General features: G+C 52.5%; 2 protein-coding genes across 2 annotated transcripts; both read right to left on the reverse strand.

Moving 5' to 3' along the window:
- Positions 1–602: 602 nt before the first annotated feature.
- Positions 603–9,190, reverse strand: CPN2 (carboxypeptidase N subunit 2). Its single transcript, XM_072962943.1, has 2 exons — positions 8,868–9,190; positions 603–2,521 (listed from the first exon to the last, which is right to left on the reverse strand). Exon 2 carries the CDS (start codon positions 2,516–2,518, stop codon positions 875–877), a length of 1,644 nt encoding a protein of 547 aa, XP_072819044.1. The 5' UTR covers positions 2,519–2,521; positions 8,868–9,190; the 3' UTR covers positions 603–874.
- Positions 9,191–9,292: 102 nt separating this feature from the next.
- Positions 9,293–22,916, reverse strand: LRRC15 (leucine rich repeat containing 15). The gene is made up of 2 exons (XM_006200946.4): positions 22,758–22,916; positions 9,293–14,936 (listed from the first exon to the last, which is right to left on the reverse strand). The coding sequence occupies exon 2, from the start codon at positions 14,929–14,931 to the stop codon at positions 13,177–13,179; it is 1,755 nt and encodes a 584-aa protein (XP_006201008.1). The 5' UTR covers positions 14,932–14,936; positions 22,758–22,916; the 3' UTR covers positions 9,293–13,176.
- Between the last annotated feature and the right edge of the window lie 603 nt (positions 22,917–23,519).

Consider the following 23,519-nt stretch of genomic DNA (forward strand, 5'->3'; position numbering starts at 1 on the left):
CCCAGGGAGCCTGAAGAACAGGCAACTCTGAGGAGGCCAGCATGGAAGAGGTGGCTAGGGACGACTGAGAGCCATCGGGCTTGGGTAAAAGGGTGGGGTCCCCAAAACCACAGGAGAACCACTTCGGTGAGTGAGCGGCACCCCCAGAGGCAGACGCGGTGGAGGGCAGCGCGTCGGCCCCAGCCCACCCAGCTCACGGTGCTCGCTCCTCTCCCCTAGGGGCTGAACAGGCAAAGCCATGGCTCTCTCTCTGGGGGTTTCGTGTTGTGAAAGCCAAACAGCCGGCGTTTACCTTCCTGAGGCCGCATCATCCTGATTTCTCCTGGAGGCACTGGAGGTGGGCGCTGACCCCATGGGTCCCCTGTGCACCAAGTCAGGCTCCTGCGCCTCATCCTTCCAGTCACCTCTGCATCTGTCGTCTCCTCTTTTTCTCTTTAGCAATTAACAACACGTTTCCAGGCAGAAAAATAGAAACAGGCATTGGCTTTTAACTGGATGTCAAAGGAGGGTGGAAATGGAATAGTGGCGGAAGAGGACCTCGGGTCGGGGTGAGACGGGGGTAGGCATTAAATAACAGAAAAACACCAAGGGAGCAGCGTTATTTTATTCCCTGGATCACAATGCAGCTTTAGCGGGTGCTTTGCAAAGCTTGAGGAAGGCCTTGTGAGGTCTCAGACTCAGACTGGGGTAGTGGAGGAAGAGGGGAGACGGAGACTCAGGGTGCTGGAGCCAGCCGCCTTCACCTCCTCCACCCTGGAGATGTAAGTCCAACCCTTGTATCTAAAAACACCAAGCTTCAGCTTCCCTCCACCATCTCCTGCCTGGTCAGGCCCAGAGGCCGTCTGCCCAGGCTCCCGACCCCTATGCCCTGGGCCTAGGGCTTCCTTGCCCAGGCCTCAATCGACACAGTGACCCTCACGGAGCCACAGCTGGACTTCAAGTCCCACTCCTGACTGGCGTTGAGCGCCAGTGCTGGGAAGCCCGAGCCCTGCCTGGAGGACAGCTGGATGTTCAGCCAGCGACACTGGGCCTCATCACAGGCCAGCACCACGGTGCCCTCGGGGTTGCTGTAGGTGCACCGGCCCCGCACTGCCCTCTCCTCCGCAGCCAGATCCCAGACATCCCCTGGCTCCCTGTCCTCCAGCCTCGGGGCCTGGAAGCCCAAGCGGTCCCGAGCGACGGGGCACACCAGCTGCTCCTCCTTCAAGGCAGGCACCACCTGGCCCTTCAGGTAGGCGGGGCCGGCACAGTAGGTCTGGATGTTGAAGAGCCGGTCGCTGTACTGGTGCAGCCAGTTGAAGAGGTAGGCCAGGTGGCAGTCACACTGCCAAGGGTTGCCATGGAGGGCGAGGTTGAACAGGTTGTAGTTGGTGTCGAAGATGCCCTCTGGGAGCGTGGTCAGGTGGTTCTTGGAGAGGCTGAGCACCTCAAGTCTGGACAGATTCTGAAAGAGGGCAGGGTGCAGGGCCGTCAGGTTGTTGCTACCCAGGTAGAGTTTGATCAGCCCCTCCAGGTCCCTGAAGATGCTGGCCGGGAGATGGGTGAGGGCGTTGTGTGAGAGCGTGAGAGAACTGAGGCCAGATAGGTTGGCAAAGGCCCCCTCGGCAACAGTTTCCAGCTGGTTGTGGGACAAGGACAGGCTGACCAGGCCAGGGGAATGGGAGAAGAGGCCGGAAGGCAGCGTCTGCAGCTTGTTCCCCTGCAGATTCAGGAAGGTCAGGTTGCGCAGGGCAGAGAAGACGGACGAGGGCAGGTGCCTGATGGCGTTGCGCTGCAGCCACAGCTTCTCCAGGCGGGACAGCTGCGCGAACACTTCCGAAGGCAGCTCGGAGATGCTGTTGCCATCCAGGGAGAGTTCCTGCAGGCTGCCCAGATTGCTGAACACCCCCTGGGGCAAGCCAGTCAGCGCATTGTTGCTCAGCTTCAGGGTCTGCAGGCTGCAGAGGGGGTCAAACAGCTCCTCGGGCAGCTGGGTCAGGAGGTTCTGAGCGAGGTTGAGGGTCTTCAGACGTCTCAGAGGCTGGAAGACCGTCCCGGGCAGGGTCTGGAGCCGGTTTCCCTGAAGCTGGAGGGACTCCAGTGCATCCATATGGTGGAAGAAGCCCACAGGCAGAGCCTCCAGCATGTTGAAATTGAGGGTGAACTTGCCCAATGAGGTCAGGTTGGAGAAGACATCAGCGCTGAGGTTGGAGAAGGTGCTGCCGGTGATCTCCAGGTCCTCAAGCCTGGGCAGCCCCCCGAAGGCATCCAGCCCGAAGTGGCACACGTTGGTGTTGAGGAAGACCACCTTGGTCAGGTTGGGGCTGCCGCTGAAAGCCCTGGCTCCCACCGTGGTGAACGAGGTCTCTACGAAGATGATGTGTGTAGCATAGGAGGGGATGTCCAGCGGGATGGCAGCCAGCTCCTCATCGGAGCAGAACACCTCCTGGATGAAACAGTCACACCCCACAGGGCAGGGCTGGGCAAGCTGGGCCAGGAGCAGGAGGCAGACCCAGTGCAGCCAGGCTCCGAGCAGCATCTCCTAGATCCACGTGGGAAGGGAAAACAGAAGCAGTACCTTCAGCTAGAGCAGCGTGGTCCTGTGACCAGCACACCAGCCAGTGAGCCAGGAGACGGGGAGCCTGTTTGTGTTTTTAATACCATCTCACAGCAGCCTGTGAGGACCAGAGTTCCGACCTCCTGACAGTGAGGGTGCCACGTGGCCTGTCCACAGTCACCCTGCTGGTTAGTGGCAGGACCAAGCCCCTGGTCTCCTGGACTTCCGTGTTCTTTCCAGATTGGAAAAAGAGGTGGAAATGAGACCAAAAGGCATGGAAGAGAGGTATAAAAGGAGACCATGGATACTGTAGAATTTTTAAGATAATTTGTAAAATATGGGCAGATTATTTCTAAATTGGAAATTTTTAAACCATAACTCTTCCCAAGTTTCCAAATCTCAGCACATTTCAAGAGCCTAATTATGAGGAGATCTTACCATCTGCTCTTGCTTCACTCAGAGTGAGCACAGCAGCAGGGACAAGACGGGCTCTTGTCTTGAAATGAGTCTGCCTGCTCCTCAGTACTGCTGCCCGCGTGCTCCCCTCCTGCCCCCTCCTGCTCCCTCCGCCCCCCCCCAACCACCATGGAGCCCATGGAACTTTCCAGCATCATGTGGACAGGAGGGTCCCAGATGCAGAGATTCCATAGACTGGTAGATTTTTGTTTGGGGGCTTTTGTTTTAAATAAGTGAAGGAGACCAGGTTTTCAGTTCACTAAATATTAATTTTTTTTCTTAAACGCCAGCATCCACTCACAGGTCACAAACTGGTGATGCCCCTTACACGCATGTTTGGTTTACCACTCAGTCTGTTTTATATGTGAACCATTAGCCAGTAGGTAGAAACTGAGCCATATCACAGTAAACATTTCCAGGTTTCAGGATGACTCAAGGGCGCTGGGCTTACATTCCCACATGACAACAGCAACAGGGGCTTAATCGCCCCAGTATGGGATCTGCACCCCCCAGGTCACTATCGCTCTCACCCACGTCACCATTTACATGTCTCGTAGTGGTCAAGTTCCATGAGTTGGAATCCCAGCTCCATTACGTTCTACCTATGTGACCTTGGGCAGATACTTCAATTCCCTTATCTGTAAAATGAGGGTAATAACAGTGCTAACCATGTTAGGGTAATTGTGAGGATTAAATGAATAAATATAGGTAAAAGTTTTAGAACAGTGTCTGCCGCAGTGTGAGCAATTAATAAACCATGTTAACTATTGTTAAATGTTGCAAACCACCATCATTATAGAAAAGTTTATTGGAATAAGAAAAAAGTAGGAAGAATAAAATGCCCTTTAGATAGAATACATTTAGCTTTAAAGAAAGAAGGAAGACAGGTAGACAAAAAAAAAAAAAGGAAAGGCAGAAAGAAAGAGAAAACTCTCAGGCAATATAATCGTAGTTTTTCTCAATTTACCTGTCCTCAGCCAGAACTCACAGCGGGCTCCCTGCTGGGAAATCCTGGCCCCAAGCGCCCTTTGCTGGCTGCCTCTCTGCTTCCCCCTGCTGGCTGCATCCTGCATCGCAAGATTCAGCTTGTGGCCGAAGGGCTCACATGAAAACACGGTGCTTACAAAAGCCCTCTATACCCTCTTCCCATTCACTCAATAACTCTCAGTTTTCCCAGGAATTTCTCCACCTAAACAATAGAGAAGGAACAGTTTCTCCCTGAGAAAGTGCATACCTCCCTTGAGGCTTTTCTGATGGCCGCCCAGGTAAGGCACAGGAGGTGGATTTTACACCGTGGTAGGGAAGGTCTCTAACAGTGCTGGCACCCGCCTGCCACTCAGGACACAGGAGGGAAGGGGACAAGCCTCCTGGTCCTACCACCCTTAGACCAGTGTTACAGAGTTCAGCCTTAGCATGAGACTTGAGATTGTATGCACACAAAACAGATCAGAAGCAGAGGCCCTGGCTGAAGAAGGATGAGGTAGCCATGGTCCCACCCACACCTGCCACCTGGGCTGCCCCTAGGGCCTTCCACAAAACCCCCAGACCCTGACAGAAGCCTTCTCTAACCCCAGGAACGAGGGGCCTGGTTGTATGTTTATCTTAGCCCTTAGCCTCGTCCTCCGAATCATGGGTTCTCAGACTTTCCTTTTTGTGAGAAGATGAGTGTAGTCCTCTGTACGCTCAGCATCCAGCAGTGTTGACTCACCGTGGCTCGGCTAGGCTTCGTGGGACTGAACTGTCCACAGCCAGGCTGAGCAGCTTGAGAGACAGACCTACCCTTCCTTGGAACGGATTCAGCCTGGAGTGAATGACCGCAGCCCAACATGAGCGTGGCCTTGAACCCTCCCCTCTCCCCCACAGAGTAAGAAGGGAGCAATTCTTGCTTGTAACATGTCATTATGCCATCAATGTGCCAGTCCCCTTCCTGCTAACCCCTCTGGTCCTTGGTTCTCAAAGGCAGTTTCCAGATGACATCCCACGGGAATGGACATGGGGGCCCTAGAGGTCATCTGGCCAACCTCACTGGGAGAGCAAGGCCAGGTGCTGGAGACGTGGGTGAAAGGAAAAGACCCGTGGGGGAGACCGTGCCTACCTGCCCAGCTGCCCTAGGAGGCGTCCTCTCTCCCCGCTGTGCCTCTGACTTCTAACCCACTGTCACTCGGAAATAATGTACTTTAGAATTTTCCAACAAAGGAAGTAACTTGAGAATTCAGGACTTGCATCAGCATGGAAAATTCGTGTAAACAAGTCAGCTTAGTCCCAGGCAGTGGGGATGGGGGGGCCTCGCTAATGTGGGGGGCTAAGCAAGGAGGTGAAGCCCACCTGCCAGCTCCCAAAGTTCTCACACCTGCATCTTCATCCTCAGAGCAAATCCAGAAATTCCCAGAACAGGAACACTGGGGCTCCCAGAGCTACAGCGACTGGTCTGAGGGCACACAGCTAAGATGTGTGGGGCCAGGATGGGTCCCCATGGCCCGAGTCCTCAGCAAGATGCTTGCAGTGACAACACAAGGCTTCTGGAACAGGCAGACCCATCCTCACATTCGCAGAACCCAAGGTGAACACCTACAAGGGACCTCACCTGCTGCCTGTCCCCTTCCCCTCTCACCTAACTCTCTCCAATACTGGGAGTAGAGACTCCACCCACAGCTGCCCCCCAGCACCCCACAAGCCTAAGGGCACACACTTCTGTGACAGGTCAGCCTAAGGAAGATGGACGTGGGGAGGCAACCCACACGAGCCCTGGGTCCTGGGTACCGGAAGCAGGATTTAAAATGGGGACACAGCCTCCAGACAAACATCTCCTTTTGATCTTGCAAACTTCTCACCCCTTGGGGGTGTCCTGGTGGGAGAAGGGCCAGAATAGGACCTCTAAGATTCAGAGCAAGACTCTTGTCCCCGTCCACTGGGGTGGGAGGAAGCAGCGGGTGGTCCTCACAGTGAAGGTAGAGAACACTGATCATTTCCAGACGCTCCATTCCCAGCCCAAGACTCATTCTCACATCGCTCTAGAATGGCTAAGAGTTTGGGTTCTGGAGTCAGACAGTCTGAGTTCAAATCTTGTCTCTCCCTTATTAGCTGTGTGGGTTGTACTGAATTACTTAAACTCTCTGTGCCTCAACTGCCTCATCTTCAAAACAGCAAGCTTCAGCACTACCCTCCTGGTGGGGTGGCTCTGGGGACTGATGAGACAATGTGCTGAGCGCTCCACCGCCAGCGCGGGGCACACAGAGAGCGCTCAGCAGCAGCAGATCAGGCCAGCCCCGGCTCTGTTCTGAAGTAGTCCTAGAAGTCAGCTAAGGAAAAATGGATGAGATCACCCAACCACTTCATTTATGGCCCGGCGAGATCCCTCTCCACAGCACTTTTTCCAGCTCTTTCCTCCTTAGCCACGGGAAATGGGTGATTGTTTTGTCCCTGGCTTAGTGGAGCTCAGATTCCGTTGGCTCTGGCCAGGATGCCCTGTATTCGGGCCCCTTCGCCAAGCCACCCTCAAGAGCAGGTCACCAGGGGCTCTGGAAATAGGAGCCGTCCCTGCCTTGGTACCATGGAGGCTGGCACCAGAGGGGACAGTGGGGCGGCTGCCAGAAGATTCCTGCTTGTCATCTGAGAAACCACTTCTGCCTGTGTGCGGAGACCAGCAAATGCCCACAGAAATGTTCCATGCTTTCAGCAAGCTGAGGAAGCCTGGCTTTTATGGGGTGGGGAGGCGTGACTGGTTGCTTTCCGGTGGGTACATATCTGTGTGTGCCACAAACAAGCTTGTCATCCACCACAGAGCCAACCCTCACTCCTTCCAGAGGGTGGTGGGAGCCCAGCCCTGCCCCTGCTCCCATAGGGACTGCTGCTTGACTTAGGGTGTCCACGTCAGGGTCTGTCTCACCAACAGGCCTGGATTTAGCTGCTTGGGCTGCAGTACATCTGGGAACAGGAAGGGGGGCTTCCAAGACTCATCGGAGCCTCTGACTGTCCCATCAGGTCCCTGGAACCCTGGTCCCCTTTCCTTTCAACCCAGAGAGATAAGGCAAGTGACTGGGGCAGTGGGACCTGGGCTGGGTTCCTACCTTGGCCCCTCCCCTGCCAGCCAGCCCTCCCCACCCTGCTGCCCTCCAGGCCAACCCAAGTCACACCTCCCCAGGGAAGCCTTCCGCGATTGCACCTCCTTTGGATTCCGCAGGATCATGTCTTCTATTGAACACGTGGGTCCTTCTGCTTTGCATTCTGCTCAATTGTGCCACCTGACCATGAGCCCCTGGGGGAGGAGTCCTGCCACCTGCAGCATCTCTTACCTGGCTGTGCACCCCAGCACCTGGCCTGGGGATGCTCACAGAGAAGGTGCTTGGGCCCTGGGTGTTGAATTGAACTAAATGTGCTTGTGGCTCTCATGAGCCTATAGCTAGCTATAGCTTACTCTTTGTCCTGCTTTGTGGATTGGGGCTCTGTCAGCGTTGAGCCCTAGGTACAAATTCTGACACCACTACCTACTAGCTGTGTGGTCTAGGGCTGCCCACTCCAGCTCGCCAAGCCTCAGTTTCCCAATGCATGATTATAGCCCTATCCCTTAGTGCTAAAATTAGCACTCAACTGGATGATAAAGATGCTAAATTAGATGGTAATTAATAAAGCACTTAATACAGTGCCTGGCAAATAATAAATGTTCTAATAATAAAAGGTTGCCACATACATGTTTTATTTCTAGACTGACTATACTCTATTATGCAAACTGGACCCTGCTGGGAATAAAAGGGGCACTACTGATAATTATTCCACGAAGACAAGCATAAATGAGGGTGGAACCAGGCACACCTAGACATATGGTCACACTACTTATCCCCACCATTCATTAGGAGCTCTCTGAGCACAGGGACCAGGTCCCCTCATCTCAGAATACCCCTACTGTGACCTGCCTCCTGCCCCAGCCCAGCACCACCCTGGCTGAGTATCTCTGGGGCTTCTCCCACCCAGGCAGTGGGACACAGAAAGTGCGGCCTGCCTGGAGCTGGGGACATGCTCTGAAACCTGGGAGGAGTGGCCAGCCTATCTCCTGCCTCTGAGCAAGGACCCCAGGCCAGATTTCTCCCCTCTCCCATAGACCCCGGAGCCCTGCAGTGACCCCAAGAGACCTACCGTGAGGGGCAGGGACTGGCTGCCCTGGCTCTTCCTCGGGAATAGAAGGGCCTCTGGTATGGTCAGTGGTCAGCAGCCCTGGTGCTGGTCAAAGTTCCAGGCAGTGGTTCCTCCCCTCACGTGGCCTGAGTGTTCCTGGAACACCAGGGTCACAGGACAGCAGGAGAGAACCTAGGCAAGGCCTCTGAAGATTATGAAGTGACCCTGAACCTTTCCCAGGGACAGATCCCCGTTGGGGCCAAAATCCAGCTAAGGAGTATGGGCTTGGCACCTTTAGGACCCCAAGGGCATCCACCTGGCCCTAGAAAGTTCCCAGGCGGCTGCTCCGGAGTCAGGGGACTGGAGTCAGGGGTCCACACTCACATCCCCTCCTGTGCAAGGCCGGCTGACCTCAGCTGGCAGCCAGCCCCAGGCACCTACCCGCTGACTCTCAATGCCAGGAGGAATTCCAGGGGGGTTGTGGGTTTGTTGTCTTGTGTTTGTTTCTCTATTGAATGCTTATTTAACTTGCTAAACCCTTTCTGAGTTAAAAGGGGGAAAAGAGATAGGGAGGGGAATTTTGGCCCAACATGGAGAGGCACGCTTTCACCACTGGGATTATCCAAGGATGAAAGTTTGCTTTGGGAGGTAGTGATTTTCCAGCCCTGAAACTGTTCATCCAGGGGCTGCAGAACCAAGTCAAGAGTGCACGTGCACGTGTGTGTGTGTGTGTGTGTGAGAGTGTGTGTGAGAGAGACATACGTACCTATGTGAAATCAAACTGCAGATGTGCACAGCTGGCTGGGCACTGGGCATATGTGTGCATGTGCACATTAAACGGGCACTGAGTGAACGTCAATGCCTTTCTGGTGACGGAGAAGAAACTCCAGCCCAGGAACTGGAGGCCTGGTTGTAGTGCACGCTCAGCCTAGCTCACTAGGCGATGACGGGAACTTCACTTCCTGTGGGGATCCTATTTTCTTCATCTATAAAATGGGTTGAACCAATTAAGGCCCCTTCTGGCCACCGTGACCCATAGATATCATTGGTTATTTCATTTTTGGTCCCCATTCACTTTCCAAAGGCCTTTCCCAGCCCACAATCTGTCTGGGTCAGCCTTGCACCCATGATGAGAGTAGAAAGGACAGGTGTGAGATCCCCTAGCCAAGACGCCCCGAGAGCACACACATGGCCTGTGTATACCATTTATTGTTGATTTTGTACACCAAATTTGTTACAAATAGCATCCAGCAAAGACAGACCCCGAGCCCTGCCCACCAGGGCTTACACTCTATAAAACCCCGGGGGTCTAGAAATCTCTAAATGCATTTCCAAGCACCTGGGACTATCGCAATGATTCTCTAAGCAAGGCAAACATGACCTAAGTTTGAAGGCAGCATGAAGGCAATGGCAGGGGAGAGCAATCTCTCCTTAGGGGAAGGAGAAAGCTCGGACTCGGGGGAGTTTGGCCAGGAGGAGTACCCGCCCACCCTCTCTGTCCTGCAGCGACGGCCTCCTCCCCAAGGCCACCACTGCCTCCCCTGCAACCCGGATTCAGTTCTGCTTGTGGGGTCTGTGGGCTGAATCCTTTGAGTGATTTCTAGCTAAAGGCTGGGCAACATCCAATGTCTGTTTACCAACTCTGTTATCTAGTTTCTCTAGCTGCCTGCTTTCCGTAAGCTTCCTGAATTTGGAAACGATTCCTGAAACTGCTCTGCCTAAATCTGAAAGAGTGTGATGCTTGTCTGTTGCCCGTGAAGAGTTCCGAGAACTATGTTGTGCCTTTAAATTCTAACATGGAGGAATAACATATACACAGCCCAGGAGTTCCCTTGAGAGAAGCCAGTTTTTCTTTAATGGATGGATGAGTTTAATTTTTCTCTTGTAATTTACAAAGCTTTTAATCCACACAATACCAAGTGAGGTTCCAATGGCCAAGACTAGGGGGAGAAATAGGACAGTGACTTCCATTTTCTTTTGGTTTAAAGACAAAAGCCCAGGACAGGCCATGGGGTCTTGTACAAAGTTTAAAGAGAGAAGAAAACCCAGAGCCTGTTGAATCGTTGTGGAAAAACAGGAGGTTTTAGACCTCACGAGGGGAAAATGGCACTGCTCGTGCACAGCGGTGTTGTGAGGGTAAAAAAGCACTGTTAAGTGCTATGCACAGCAACATTTTTGAAAAACAGTGGTTCTCACTGGCTTTCATTATCTTTCCTCAAATACCAACCCTCCACTCCAAATGGAGGCTGCTGATACTGGCATGGTGAACTAGAAGCCAGTGAGCAAAGGGGGAAAGTGAACTCAACTTTTGGGGGACCAAGCAGCTCACTCTAGCCCTAAGAAGTGAGCAAATGCACTGTCTGCTGGAAAGGAAACTCCATCCACATTTTCTGGCAGCTCTCTGAGCAGGCGACGTGGTTCAGAGAGACCAAAAGGCCTGCCAAGGAAGAGGAAGTCCGGTGGCTCCCTCCAGTACACTCCAATGGGAGGAAGGATCAGGCAAGCTCAGAAAGTCAGGTAAAGGGGCCACAACCCCTACCTAGGTCCTCCTGGGGGGAGTCATCTGAGGACAGCTGTCCTCAGACCAGCCTTTGGCCTGGAGACACAAGTTAATATCCAGAGACGAAAATAGCCCAAGGTCATGGCCAATGCCATCAAAACCTAGGGGTCTGGGCTCCGATTGGCAGGGCACACTGGATGAACGGGATGCCTTCCTCACCTCTCTGCCATCTCCGGCCCACATGCACCCTTGCACAATGAGACACTGGAGCCTACTCACAAGGAGCACCTTGAGGAATGCAGTGGCAAACCATGCTTCCTGTCTGCAGAAGAGAAGCCAGGCTTCCCTGTTGGGCCTCAGGCTCAATAAAGCAGGTCACCATCAGTGGAACGATGCCCATGCCCCAAGCTCTGGGCTCACTTCCTTTTGGACCCTGGAAAGCCTTGGTACATGTCCACCACTTGCTGTAAATATTTTGAATACATTTTAGGGACCCAGATTTACCTTTAGGATATGCTGTCTTTTGCCTCTGATAGGCCCCATCTCTCCCTGAGTCCCTGGGACAGGGAGTGAAAAGTTACAAAGTGCACTAGTTCTTACACATATCCATTCCTGGGCTCTTTTTGTTGGGACCCTGTCAGCATCGTGCTACTAAGGCCCCAGAGGATTCCTTATTTGTCTCATGGGGCAGAGAGAACTAGCAAGGGCCAGTCAGGATTGATGGTGAATTCCCAAATCCTTACAGTGTTGGCTGCAGCTCTTTCCTGGGCAGAAACAGACACCTGAAACTCCCCAATTCACTTTTTTTAACCTCTAAGCTGGTAGACCAGTTGTCCAGAAGAAGACATGCATTGCCATGACTGTACTGTCTTTGTTAATGTGAATATGTGTGTAGCGGGAAGGGTGGCGAGGGCAGGTGTTCATGTGACTGTAACTCTGGACCAAACAGCTCAACTCTTGTAACCACACCACAGGCAGGGAGAAGCTCCAGAGAGGGCCTTGACCCACTGTAACCTGTCTGTGTACGCTGATGTTGCCTGCTGTGTTTGAGAATGCTGAAGTTCAGTTTCTAGCTGACTGTAACGTTGATGGAGAATTTTACCACGACATTAGAGGGATTGCTGGGTTCCATTACACTTGGCCGTCCAATTAAAGGATCTCATCTCTGAGCTATTTCACTTCCCCCAAGTGGAGAGTGAAAATTAAAAACAGATATAGGCATATCATGTCCATAAAAGGCGCAGGCAGAGGTGCCTCCAATAAGAAACACACAGCTTGTTGGCAGGGGAGGGTGTGTGGTTGCATGGGCTCCTCTAGTTGAGATGCTGCTGACCTGGCCAGTCTCGGTGCCTCAAGGTCTGGGATTTAATACAATCTCATGCCCAGGTCAGAGTATACCTATGTCTCCTCCTCCACCCCTGGCAGCTGGGCCTTTGCAAGGGCTGGCGGGGGTGGGGTTGGGCAGTGAGGAGCCCATCCCAGGTGGGAAGCCAGATCCCAGGTAAGTCCATGCCACCTCCACAAGCCCCAGTCTTCTCCAGTGAAAGGCCGGGATGGAGAATCCTGGTGATGCCTCGTTTCTTGATCTGGTGCTGATTACATGGCTGTGTAGTTTGTGAAAACCATCAAACTACACACTATCACACTCCCACTTTTCTGTTATGTATGTTGCACTTTCATAAAAAGTTGAAAGGGAAAAACCCTAGGGGTGAACACAAGGACCTCCAGGTACCAGGATGCCTTCCCCATCCAGTACCAATAAGCTGATTTTCATGTTTTTAGGGGGTCAGAAATTCGACATGATTTTATTCCTTAAAGGACTAACACTTTCAAAGCAAAGCTGGCAGCTAAGCAATACCTTTTTCCAAGAGGCTGGAATTATTGCACAGGTGCCTTTCTTCCTTTTTCTGATAAAAATCACAAGAGAGACACTGATGACGGCTCTGTCTCTAAGAAATGAAAAGCCTCATTTTTCTTTTCTCTCTTTCATAGCATCCTGAAAACCAGGGCATTTGGCAGTTCTTAAGAAATCAGCTGAATGGTCTGAAGCCTTCTTTGAAGAGAGACGTCACCTTGCCTTCAGGAGCAGGAAATGAAGGGAGATCTTTCATTTGAGGGGACAGGGGAGAGCCATGCCACAAAGATGAGGAGCAAAGAAGGGAAATCAGTTTACATAATACTCGGGATAGAGGCTGTCCCAGTGGAGAACTTTCCCACAAAGTGGGCAGGCGTGTAATAATTGTGTGTATAAAGGCCAGTGGGGCCATGGGCACAGGAGAGGTTGTTCTTGGAGGAGAGCTGGTGAGGCTTTAGAATAGGCGCTTTCTTGAAAGAAACCCAAGGATGTGAGTTAGGAACCCCACAGGGTTTTGGACATGTTAGACCTCCCTGGTGGTAAGAAGGCTTCTACAGGAGAACCAGGCAGGCCAGGACAAGGTGGAGGCACCTTGCTCTAGGGGACCAGAGCAAGGGAGCATGGGATGGCTCTGGAGGCCCAGGGATGAAGGCAGAATGATGAAATCCCGGGTCCTCTGGTGGTCCCACCATTCCCCAGCCCTGCCTCCAGCCTGCCTCTCTAACACTCATTGGGTGCTTTCATCTGCATCAGGACCGTGTGGTTCCTCTTCTTGCAGCAGCAACAGCAGATGCAGGCGGCCAGGGAGCAGGCCAGGGCAATGATGCCAATGACAATGGCGGCAATGGCCAGCCCTCTCTGGGCCTGGGTCATGCCCCCTGTGCCACGGCCATCAGTGGCCACAATGGTGGTGAGATCGGTGTAGTCCTCCGTGATGCTGGTGAAGTCAGTGCTGGAGGAGATGGAGGTAGTGTCAGGGTAGCTAGGGGTATCCGGGTACCTGGGTGTCTCTGGGTAGCTAGGCACATGGGGGACCACTGGGCCATGGACACTGGGGACAGCAACATTGACATTGATGATGATGAGGGACTGGCCTCGGACACTGGCTGGGCTGAAACACACCGGGAGTGTGTCTGTCCCCAACCTGACCTTGTTAAGCAGGAGCCAATCGCGGAGCGGAAGGATGTCTGAGTCACACCTCCAGGGGTTGTCATAGAGCCGCAGCTCACACAGCTTCCCCAGGTGATCAAAGATGCCCAAGGGAAGGTTCTCCAGCTGGTTGTTCTGCAGCTGGATGGTCATGAGGCCATTGACGTTGGCGAAGATATTCCCTGGGAGCTGCCTGAGGCGGTTGTTCTGTAGGGAGATGTTCTGCAGGTTGGCCAGCATGCGGAAGACGCTCCCGTCCAGCTCCTGCAGCGCATTGGTGTGGAGGGACAGCTCCCGCAGCTCCACCAGCCCATTGAAGGCATCCGGTGAGATGTAGCTGATCTGGTTGCGGCTGAGGATCAGGACCTGCAACTGGTGGAGGCTGCTGAAGACGTTGTCAGGGAGGGAAGTGATGTGGTTGTCGTAGAGCCACAGCTCACGCAGGTTGTGCATGGGTCCAAAGATGCCCGGTGAGAGCTCCTTCAGGGAATTCCCAAAGAGCGTGAGCCGGTTGAGCTGGGGCAGCTGCATGAAGATGCCAGGGGGCAGCTGGGAGATGTGGTTGTTGGACAGGTAGAGCTTCTGGAGGTTCCGGTTGCTGTGGAAGAGGCCAGGGGACAGCACACTGATCTGGTTCTGCTGCAGGGCCAGCTCCTGGAGGTTGCCAAGTGCGTCAAAAGTGCCCATGGGGATGTCCGAGAGCCTGTTCTCATACAGCCGGAGGACCTGGAGGTTGCCCAGGTGTTGGAAGACCCTGGGTGAGAGGTGAGTGAGGCTATTCTTGCCCAGGTTGAGCTTGGTGAGGCCCACCAAGTGGTCGAAGACCCCATCGGGGATGTATTCCAGGTGGTTGCCGTGGAGCTGCAGTTCCTTGAGGTTGCTGAACTGGGAGAAGTGGGCTGGCTGGATCTGCACCAGCTGGTTGCTGGACAGAAGGAGCGACTCGAGGTTGTCCAGACCCTGGAAGAGGCCGATGGGCAGAACCTGGAGCTTGTTGTTGGCGAGGCTGAGGTAGCGCAGTGAGCCCAGGTTGCGGAAGGCCCCAGGCATGATGTGGGACAGCTCATTCTTCTCAATCCTCAGGGCGATCAGGGCCGAGATGTTGAGGAACGGCGCCTCGCTGAGTTCGGTGATGTGTGTGTTGAGGATCTGCAGGCTCATGGCGTTCCAGGGCAGAGGGGTGGGCACTGCCACGATACGCGCCCCTGTGCACTCCACCTGGGACGCCCTGGAGCAGGTACACTCACTCGGGCAGCCATAGTAGGCGAGGCCCACAGCCCAGGCTTGGCAGCCCACCAGCAAAAGGAGATAATGTTTCAGTGGCATGGCCTCTGCAAGGAGACAGAGCACACACGTGTCAGGGCTGCCCTTCACCAATTCTGCAGCTATTTTTAAGGTAACTTTGGGTGCCAAACACTGGTTTGCCTTTGGACCCATCACTGCACACCCATCTCATGCTGCCTGCGGTCTGGTCTGCAAGCCTCTTGGCCTTCCCCCACGCCTTCCTACTTCCATGTCTTTGCCCAAGCAATTCCCCCTGCCTGGAGAGCACTCCATCCTCATCCAAACCTTCCCCACGCTTCTAAGTCTAGCTCAGATGCATCACCTCCAGGAAGCTTTCTCAGATTCCATGAGTCAGCATTAGTTACCCTCCCGTGCAGGCGATCTTCCCAGCCTTCATCATGGCCTGTGCTGGGGTGGCCGCATGTGGCATTCGTTGTGCGGCCGTTCATCACCTTCACTAGTCAATAAGCTCTGCAAGGGCAGGGATGCTCATCTCCCACCCCATGGGCTCCTTCAGTCAGGAACAGTATCTTGTCCATCTCTGTACCCTCACGGCACCTGGACCCGCTGGTTGAACATGGCTTCCTCAGGAGGACAGACAGGAAATGAGAACAAATAAACAGGGCCTGAACTTGGGTGAAGATGCTAAAGCCAGAAACATGGCGGCCTGCTGGGAAGAGCTGCAGCAGCCAGCAGAGGCGGGACTACTCTGGAATCTCATGGAAAAGACTGCAGGGAAGCTCAGCTTCCCCTCTCCCTGGGCCCTGTCCCGCACCAGCCACCAACAGCCTGCCCCTGTGTTAATCCTTTCACAGGGCTGCGCTTAAACCAAACCGTCTTCCCAATAAAAGGAAGTGATCTGCTCCACTTCCTGTCTTGCTGGAAGGGGCTGCTGTGTGTCAGCGATGTCTGGACTCTGCCTTCTGGGTACTAGTCTCAGTTTCCAAAAGAAACACTGAGTGGCTTCGAGGAAATCTCAGAAAACTTAGGATGTACTTTGAGCTGACAGGTTGTAGGCCCAGATTCTCCTGTAGACATGGTGCTAATCTGGGAATAGAGTCAAATCTTCCTCAGGGAAGGTTTGGTGTCTGAGGTCAGGTCTATAAACTATATAGAAGGTGGAGACGTGGGGATAGTTAAGGACCACCCACTAGTTGTCTGACCCTGAATGAGGCTTGAGGCCTCATATACATATATATATATATATATATATATAAAATATATGTGTATGTGTATACATATATATATATATATATATATATATATATATATATACAATGGGATACTACTCATCCATAAAAAAGACTAAAATAATGCCATTTGCAGCAACATAGACGGACCTGGAGATTGTCATGCTAAGTGCAGTAAGCCAAAAAGAGAAAGACAAATACCATATGATAACACTTATATGTGGAATCTAAAAAAAAATGAGACAAATGAACTTTACAAAACAGAAACAGATTCACAGACATAGAAAACAAAATTGTGGTTACCAGGGGGAAAAGGAGGAGGTGGAAGGATAAATTGGGACTCTGGGATTTGCAGATACACACTACTATATATAAAATAGGTAAACAACATGGTCTTACTGTAGAGCACAGGGAACTGCATTCAATACCTTGTAATAGCCTATTATGAAAAGGAATACATATGTACGTTGGTATAACTGATAGTGGATAAGAGAGTTACTAGATGAAGGAGAGTTTAAGGTTTTAGGAAGGAGCAAATGGATTGATCCTGGTATCATAAACTAATCAAAGGTGTATGAGGGAGGAGCAGGTTTAAATAGGGAGAATGGGAAGCGTTTAGTGAGAGGTATCTGTAAGACACGTTGGAGATCGTGTGGAATTTGCTTCCACATATTCTGTTAGATAAAATTCCAGAAAGTTTAGTAGATAGTATTCAAATTTTGTTACAGTTTGAAAGATTATCCTTTACAAGTATTGTACCTGTGAAAACAGTCTCAGCATATGGATCATCTGCTTCTCCAAACTCTCAATACCATTGACATTATAATCTTTTTTAAGTTGTGTTTATCTAACAGAATAAAATCTATATCTCGCTTTTTTAAAAAAAATAAAAACTTGACAAATGGAGTCTAGATGCAAAGGAAAGCGGCCAGATTAAGCTATGGACACACCTAAGAGGATAAGCTTGCATAGACAAATGTCAACTCCAGAACTTGAGCGCAGAAAGTGTACAGCCTAGACAAGAGGTACTGAAAAAGAACCTTAACACCCACCCCTGGAGAAAGGCTTACAGCTTTTTATTGACAGTAACAGAGAAAGGAGACTGCCCACTGCTAATGCAATCTTAGCCTGCATTAGCAGAAGTATTACATGTGAAACAAAGGAGGTGATGGTGGTACTCTACACTGCCTTGATCAATCCACACCTATATTGCTGGCTCTGGTCCACCCTGAACTTCAAGAGGCCAATGACACACTGATGAAGGTCTTCTAGAGAAGGGTAAGCAGTAGATAAGGAACCAGAAACCAGAACATCTGAGCATCCATTGAAGGAACTGTAGATGAACAGCTAGAAGGAGAGAAGATGTGAGCAAGCAGCAGGTTTTAGCTCACCACCAAAGTCAGCTTGTCTGAGTCAGAGTGGACAACTCCAAAGAGGTAGTAAGCTCCCTGTCACCAAAAATATTCAAGCAGAAACTGAGTAACTACTTGGTAAGGAAGCTGGAGAGAAGATTACTCTACCTGGTAGGGGATTGGACTAGATGACAGCCGATGTCCTGCCCATCCCCAAGATTTTAGGATTCCAAGGGTGAGTCCCAGAACAAGGATATGAGATCCATCTACCAGGACAACTGTGCATGCACTCCCAGGGGGTCAGCGCAGACAGGTATGGGTGTTTGCCCATCCCCTTGATACATGTGTGTGAGAGAGATTTGCCCCCTGGACTGACTTAGAAAAGGTGGAGCTCTAATCACTCCTGGTAATGAACCATCCAGTACTTATTTTGTGTACACTTACGCCCACAATGCTTCAAAATGGTGCTGTACCCCAAGTATCAGAGACTAAATTAAAGTGTTTGGCAAGCCCAGGGCAGTCTCTGTTGAGTTTCCCCATCAGTAAATGAGAGTGTGGAACAAGGTGCACTCCGAAGATCTATCTCAGACCTTCTCTGAGTGTGCACTCCCAGCTGGGGAGGGGGCATCCGGGCAGCCCCAGGAAGGGCCAGGGACAGGGCCAGGGCCAGGGGAGGATGTCTCTTGACTTGGGACGAGGAGGGAAGAAGATTCCTTATGGGAACACAGCCACTATTGTCTAAAATGGACCATACTCAGTTTGACAAATATTGCAAGAATCCACAGAATTTTTCCTTTTTCTAAATCCTCATGTCTGCAGAGCCCACCCCAGCACCACATGGAGTGGTTTCCTATTTTCCAGCACTTGTCACTGCCACAGCTGGCACTGATTACTCCAAAGGACCCCCAGAGAGCCCACCTCAGACCCAACAGCCCAGCCCTCCCAGGAGGGAGGGGCCACAGGAGCAGGGCCGGAGAGCCAGCTGGCCCTTGGATTTTCAGAAAGTGTTACAAGCATCCGTGGCAGCCTGAGGCCCTCAGGAGCCCAGCACACAGCAGCCTAATAGCCCACGCTGCCCGATGCCGCTTGGCAGCTGTGACAAATGCCAGTTAAAGACCCACAAAGCTGCGCTAATTACACCCTCCTCCTCCAGGTGGCCAAACGTGTCCTCAGTCACTGCGGGGACTCCGTCCAGCCCCTGTCCTGGAGTGGGGCGCAGCCTGGCGTCTGTTGCTGGCCGGGGGAATTCGTTGAGCAGCAGACACAAAGAAGGACAGACAGACAGCTCACCTGGACACTCTGACGCGGTTCCTCCCCAGGAGGAGAAGCGCTCGGGACCAGGCGCTCTGACTCTGGGTCTCTTTAGCAAGAAATGCCTATGACTCATAAGCCAACACATAATTAGCCTGGAAGCCCTGGGCTTTGCCGGTTGGTGGGCTGGGACGTTTGGGTTTAATACCATCAGTCACATTCCCTAAACAGGAGGTTCCCTGGGAGGAGACGCCTTCCTATTTCAACGCCACGGAGCCAAGCTTTGGGAAAGAGCCTTGGAGATGGACGCTTTGCTCTGCCTTGACTCTGAATTGGAGTGTGAGTGTAGGTCAATTCCCCAGGCCTCCGGTTCTCCTCCTGTAAAAAGTCCCAAGGGCCCTGGGCAGCTCACCAGAGACAGAAAGGAGATTTGGCCTGAAACCTCACCTTTCCCACCATTTCTTACAGGTCACACCCAACCTCCAGCAGCGCCACCTTCAGACTGAGGCTTGAGAACCTCGTATCATTGTTTACAAGCCCATCTTGCTTCAAAAGTTTTCCAGGCAGGGCAATTCCACTTGTTAATCGGTGCATCTTCACATGGCCACATTTCATGGATCAGGATGCTGAGAAAGGCTTAGGGAGCCTCTGGTCCTGCCCTCTCCCAGTGCACCAGGGGAAACTGAGGCCCAGAGAGGAGATCTCCCTCCCTGGCCTGTGCCCTCCCCCCACAGAGGTCTCCCTACACACGGCCTCTTCTGCATTGAGGTGCTGCCCTGTCCAATGGAGAGAGGAGCCAGGCTTGAGGCTGTGTTGTCTCCCCTGCACACAACCAGTGTCGCTCGTCTCTGCACGGTCCACCAGATCCGAAGTCACTGTCTGACTGAGCGGCTCAGTGTGTCCTGACCGCCCCATCTCACTTAAAGGGGGTAATCACTACCTCCTCCAGATCAGTACATAAACACCACCTGGAAGTGCCTGGGAAGCTTGCTTAATAGACCCGACCTCATGGCATTACAGCGATGAAGAGTAACTGAGTTCATGCATGGAAAGTACTTGGACTTGTTTTTGGCCCCAGATGAGTACCTGATAAATTATTCTTCATCCTGCTGTTGAGTAAAATCAGAATCTCTGGAGTTTCTACCCACAGAGATCCTAATCCTTGGATGGGAGGTGGGAACCAACACTCTGCATATGTAACAAATTCCCCAAGTGACTCTGATGCAGGGGTCCACACACACAGCCCACACTCAGAAGCACCCCTTCAGGTCTAGACCAGCTGGGACCCACGCTCCTGATCTATGTCTTTTTGCCAAGACAGAAACTGAACCCTGGATCAGGGAGGCTGAAGGTCGGGCCATAGACCTGGTCCAGACCCCTCTACTGATATTTCCTTCAGTGGCCCTTTCTCCATCCCCAGAAATCTGGGGTTTGGGCTGAGCTGAACCCAGCAGTAGAGGCTGGTCCCAGAAGCAGCACTAAGAGTCCAGGGTATCAGAGACACAAGGGCCTTTGGAGCTGACCTGGTCAAACCACCTGGTCACTTTGTAGACGGGAGAAACAAGGGGCTCTGAATGGGGAGGGGCCTTGCCCTAGGTCACACAGTCAGCAGATGATTGCAGACACCCAAGTCAGGGCCCTACCTAACCCCGGGGCTTGGTGACCCACTCAACCTTATCATGAGGCTTCAGGACCTTGTCACCTAAATGTCTGGCAGTGCCTGGAAGTGGGGGAGAGGTGGCTTCCCACTCTCCATTCTAAAGTGACGTCAGCTTTATAGAGCAGCCACCCTCCAGCTGCCCAGCACGATTAGTCAAGGTCAAGTGCCTCTCAAATCGCAGGCTGCATGGTCTGGGGGATGTTTTGCCTCAACGCCCAGGTCTGACGCTCATGTTTGCTCAGTGTCACCTAAGTGGCCTGGAGGAGTGGAGGGAAGGAACAGAAGAGGTCACCAGAAGGGGTTGATCTCGTCACCTCAGCACACAGCCCCGTTAGGGACTCTACCCATTAGGAAAGCTCTACCCCAAACACATTCTGGATCCCCAAGGGAAGAGTGGTCACCCTCATTTCCCCACCTCTTGCCCCCACCCCTGCCTGGCTCAATTGTCAACCCCATCTCTCCTGGTCCTTTAATGTTAAAATGCGGTTCATTTGTTTAAAAAAGAAAATGAATTTACCATTTTTTTAATATTTAAAAATTTGTTTAAAAAAGGAAACCGAGATTTGTTTTAAGAAGAAAATGAAAAACCAAAGAAAAGCAAGCCCTTCCCAGCCCCAGGGTTAGGGGAGGTAGGGCTTCCTACAGAAGCCATGGCAGGGCTGTAATTAGCCTGGCAAAAAGGAGATTAGGACAAACTTGCCAGCAGAATGGGAAGAAGCTCCCACTTGGGGCTTTTAGTTTTAAAGCTGTAGGCTACAGCCCCCTTCTCAGGGCAACACCTGGGGGCCCAACTCGGATAGAAATGGATCAGGCCCTCCTCAAAGCATCTTGAAAGAAGCTTCTAAATCCTGTGTCCCAGAAGTCCAGGGAGGCAGTGAAACCAGAAGCTGCAGTCCATCTTCTGCGGTCAGGATTTAGGGAAGCAAATTGTCATGTGTAATTACAGTCCCGGGAGTGTTTGCTGGCACTCGTCCCAGTTGGAACGGCTTCTCTCCCAGCTTTCCTTGTTTCTCTACATCTGGATCTACTCTCACTGGCAACCCACCCCACATTCACTGAGCAACCCAAGCAGCATCCCCAGCCCCGGGAGAGTCTTCTGTGCCTTGACCTTCTGCCAGGTCGGTTCAGAGCCCTTCCCCCTCCCCAGCTTTCCCCCCGAGCTTTCCCCACCGGCCTCTCTCACACACTTGTCTCATCACTGCAGAGCCCGCCCGACTGACTCAAGACCACAGGCAAATGGGACTGTCTGGCCCTGAATGTGCCCCAGATGTTCAATCAATGCAGAGTGTAAGACGTGACAGCCGTTACAGACTTTCTAAATTATGGAGCCAGAGGCACCAGCATTGGCTGAGATATGGTGACATAATCCTAAAGGAGCAGTCAAGATGACAGACAGGCATCCAGCACCTTTGGTCTGAGCGATGTGTCGTCCAAGAGAGAGTCGCAGCCTGCCCTGAGGTAACCCATTGGCTCTGGAGGTAGACTGGCTCTTTCACACCTGGGAAGGGTGGGAAGTTCTAGAAAAGTTCTAGTTTTTCACATCTGATTCCTTGGCCCTGCTCCTGCCTCTACGTTTGAGCAGAGACACCAGTAAAGGTACAAGAGTCACAATTTTAAATGCAAATCACCCTGATCACAAATCCATCTCCAGCCCTGACTCTCCCTGCCCAAAGCCAGCAGCCACAGCCAAGCTCCAACACTCCAATTGGCGAGAGGGGAAGCTGCCAGTTTGGGGTCGCCTAAGCCACACACAAACTTAGAATTTGGAACAACCCTGAGTCCACGGCTGAATTTCAAGTTGGAAATAGAAACCAGGCACCAGCACATCTGCTGAAGCTGTTTTTGTAACAACTATAAATCAGCTTATGAAAAGAGGACAGCGCTCTTGCCTGGGAAACCCCCACTGGTCCTGGACAGACCCGAATGCAGGACAGGCTGCTGGTGGCCACCATAGTAAGTGCTGGAGAAAAGGATTTGGGTTCGAATAATCTGAATCTTAAGAGAAATTCTTCTCCCAATGGAGCCAGTATCCTAAAAGAGGTAAGATGGGTAACTGATGTGAGCATTTAATCAACTTTCAAAGCATCTTGCTCGTCTAAAACATCTTCCCAGCATCCCAGGTCGACATCAGGGACCGGTCGGGGCAAAAGGAGCAAGAGGCTGGTCAGGAATTGACAGAGCAAGGCTGTGGCCCCAGGCGCCTGGGCAGTGTGGGTTCGGGCCACGCGCCCCGCCAGTGCTGGCTCCACTAGCCGAGGTCGGAGAGCATCCATCCTCAGGCACCGCGCCAGCCCTGCCCCTTCTGGACCCTCTTCCCGGGGTAGCGGGTCAACAGAAAAAGAGGAGGTGGATGGCCAGGTCCTTCCAGGCGGGTGGGAGGGAGGGAGGAGGCAGGAGGCCGGCCCGCCTACTTACCAGCAGCGCGGCGCCCGCTCGCCCGCCGTCGACCAGAGGGAGCGCGAGAGGAGGACTTGGGACGGCTCAAGACTGCAGCATGAGTGAGGCTGGCTGGGCGCTCCCGGTATTTAAAGGTTGCCCGGCATGAGTCACCGCCAGGGGCAGTGTCGGCGCGGTGGCGGGGAGGGGCACGCGCGCCACTGCAGCGCCCCGACGTGCGAGGACAGCCAGCATCACCAAGGGAGGCAAGCCTGTGCGCTGCAGCGGAAGGGGTTTTCCTCAGCCGGCTTTTTTTTTTTTTTCTTTTAAAGAACGGATTTTTCCTCTTGTGTCTTTTCCTCCAGTGTTTCTTTTGGACTCTCACTGCATTGGCCCCTGCGGTTCTAGAAAAGAGCTGTGGCTCTAGAGAAGGCATTCGTTCTTTGTCCTTATAAACTTTTGCTTCGGAAGTAATTTCATATCGACAGAAAATCTGCAAGAATAATACAAGGAACACTCTTATTTGCTTAATCCAATTCACCTGTTAACATTTTGAGAAAATTCCGAGGAAAGATAAATTTACCCCCATGGGACCCGTCCTAAAAACAATGTTTCAATCCCCTCTGACATCATCCTCTGTCCCCTCACTGCCCCCTCCCAGAAGTGGGTCCACAGCAGTTAAGGGACGTATCTAAGAAGGAGGGGCTCCCTATGCCCTGCACCTCTGCATTGGAACCTGCGTCCTGCTGCTGTGGTGGGCAGGAAACCGTTTCTACTCATGGTAACGCCAAGAGGACCTGG

This window comes from Vicugna pacos, chromosome 1 (assembly GCF_048564905.1).
Source record: "Vicugna pacos chromosome 1, VicPac4, whole genome shotgun sequence".
Taxonomy (NCBI): Eukaryota; Metazoa; Chordata; class Mammalia; order Artiodactyla; family Camelidae; genus Vicugna; species Vicugna pacos.

Bases quoted from the DNA above. Each gene is read 5' to 3' on its own strand.
- CPN2 (XM_072962943.1), bottom strand. From the start codon at position 2,518: ATGCTGCTCGGAGCCTGGCTGCACTGGGTCTGCCTCCTGCTCCTGGCC.
- LRRC15 (XM_006200946.4), bottom strand. From the start codon at position 14,931: ATGCCACTGAAACATTATCTCCTTTTGCTGGTGGGCTGCCAAGCCTGG.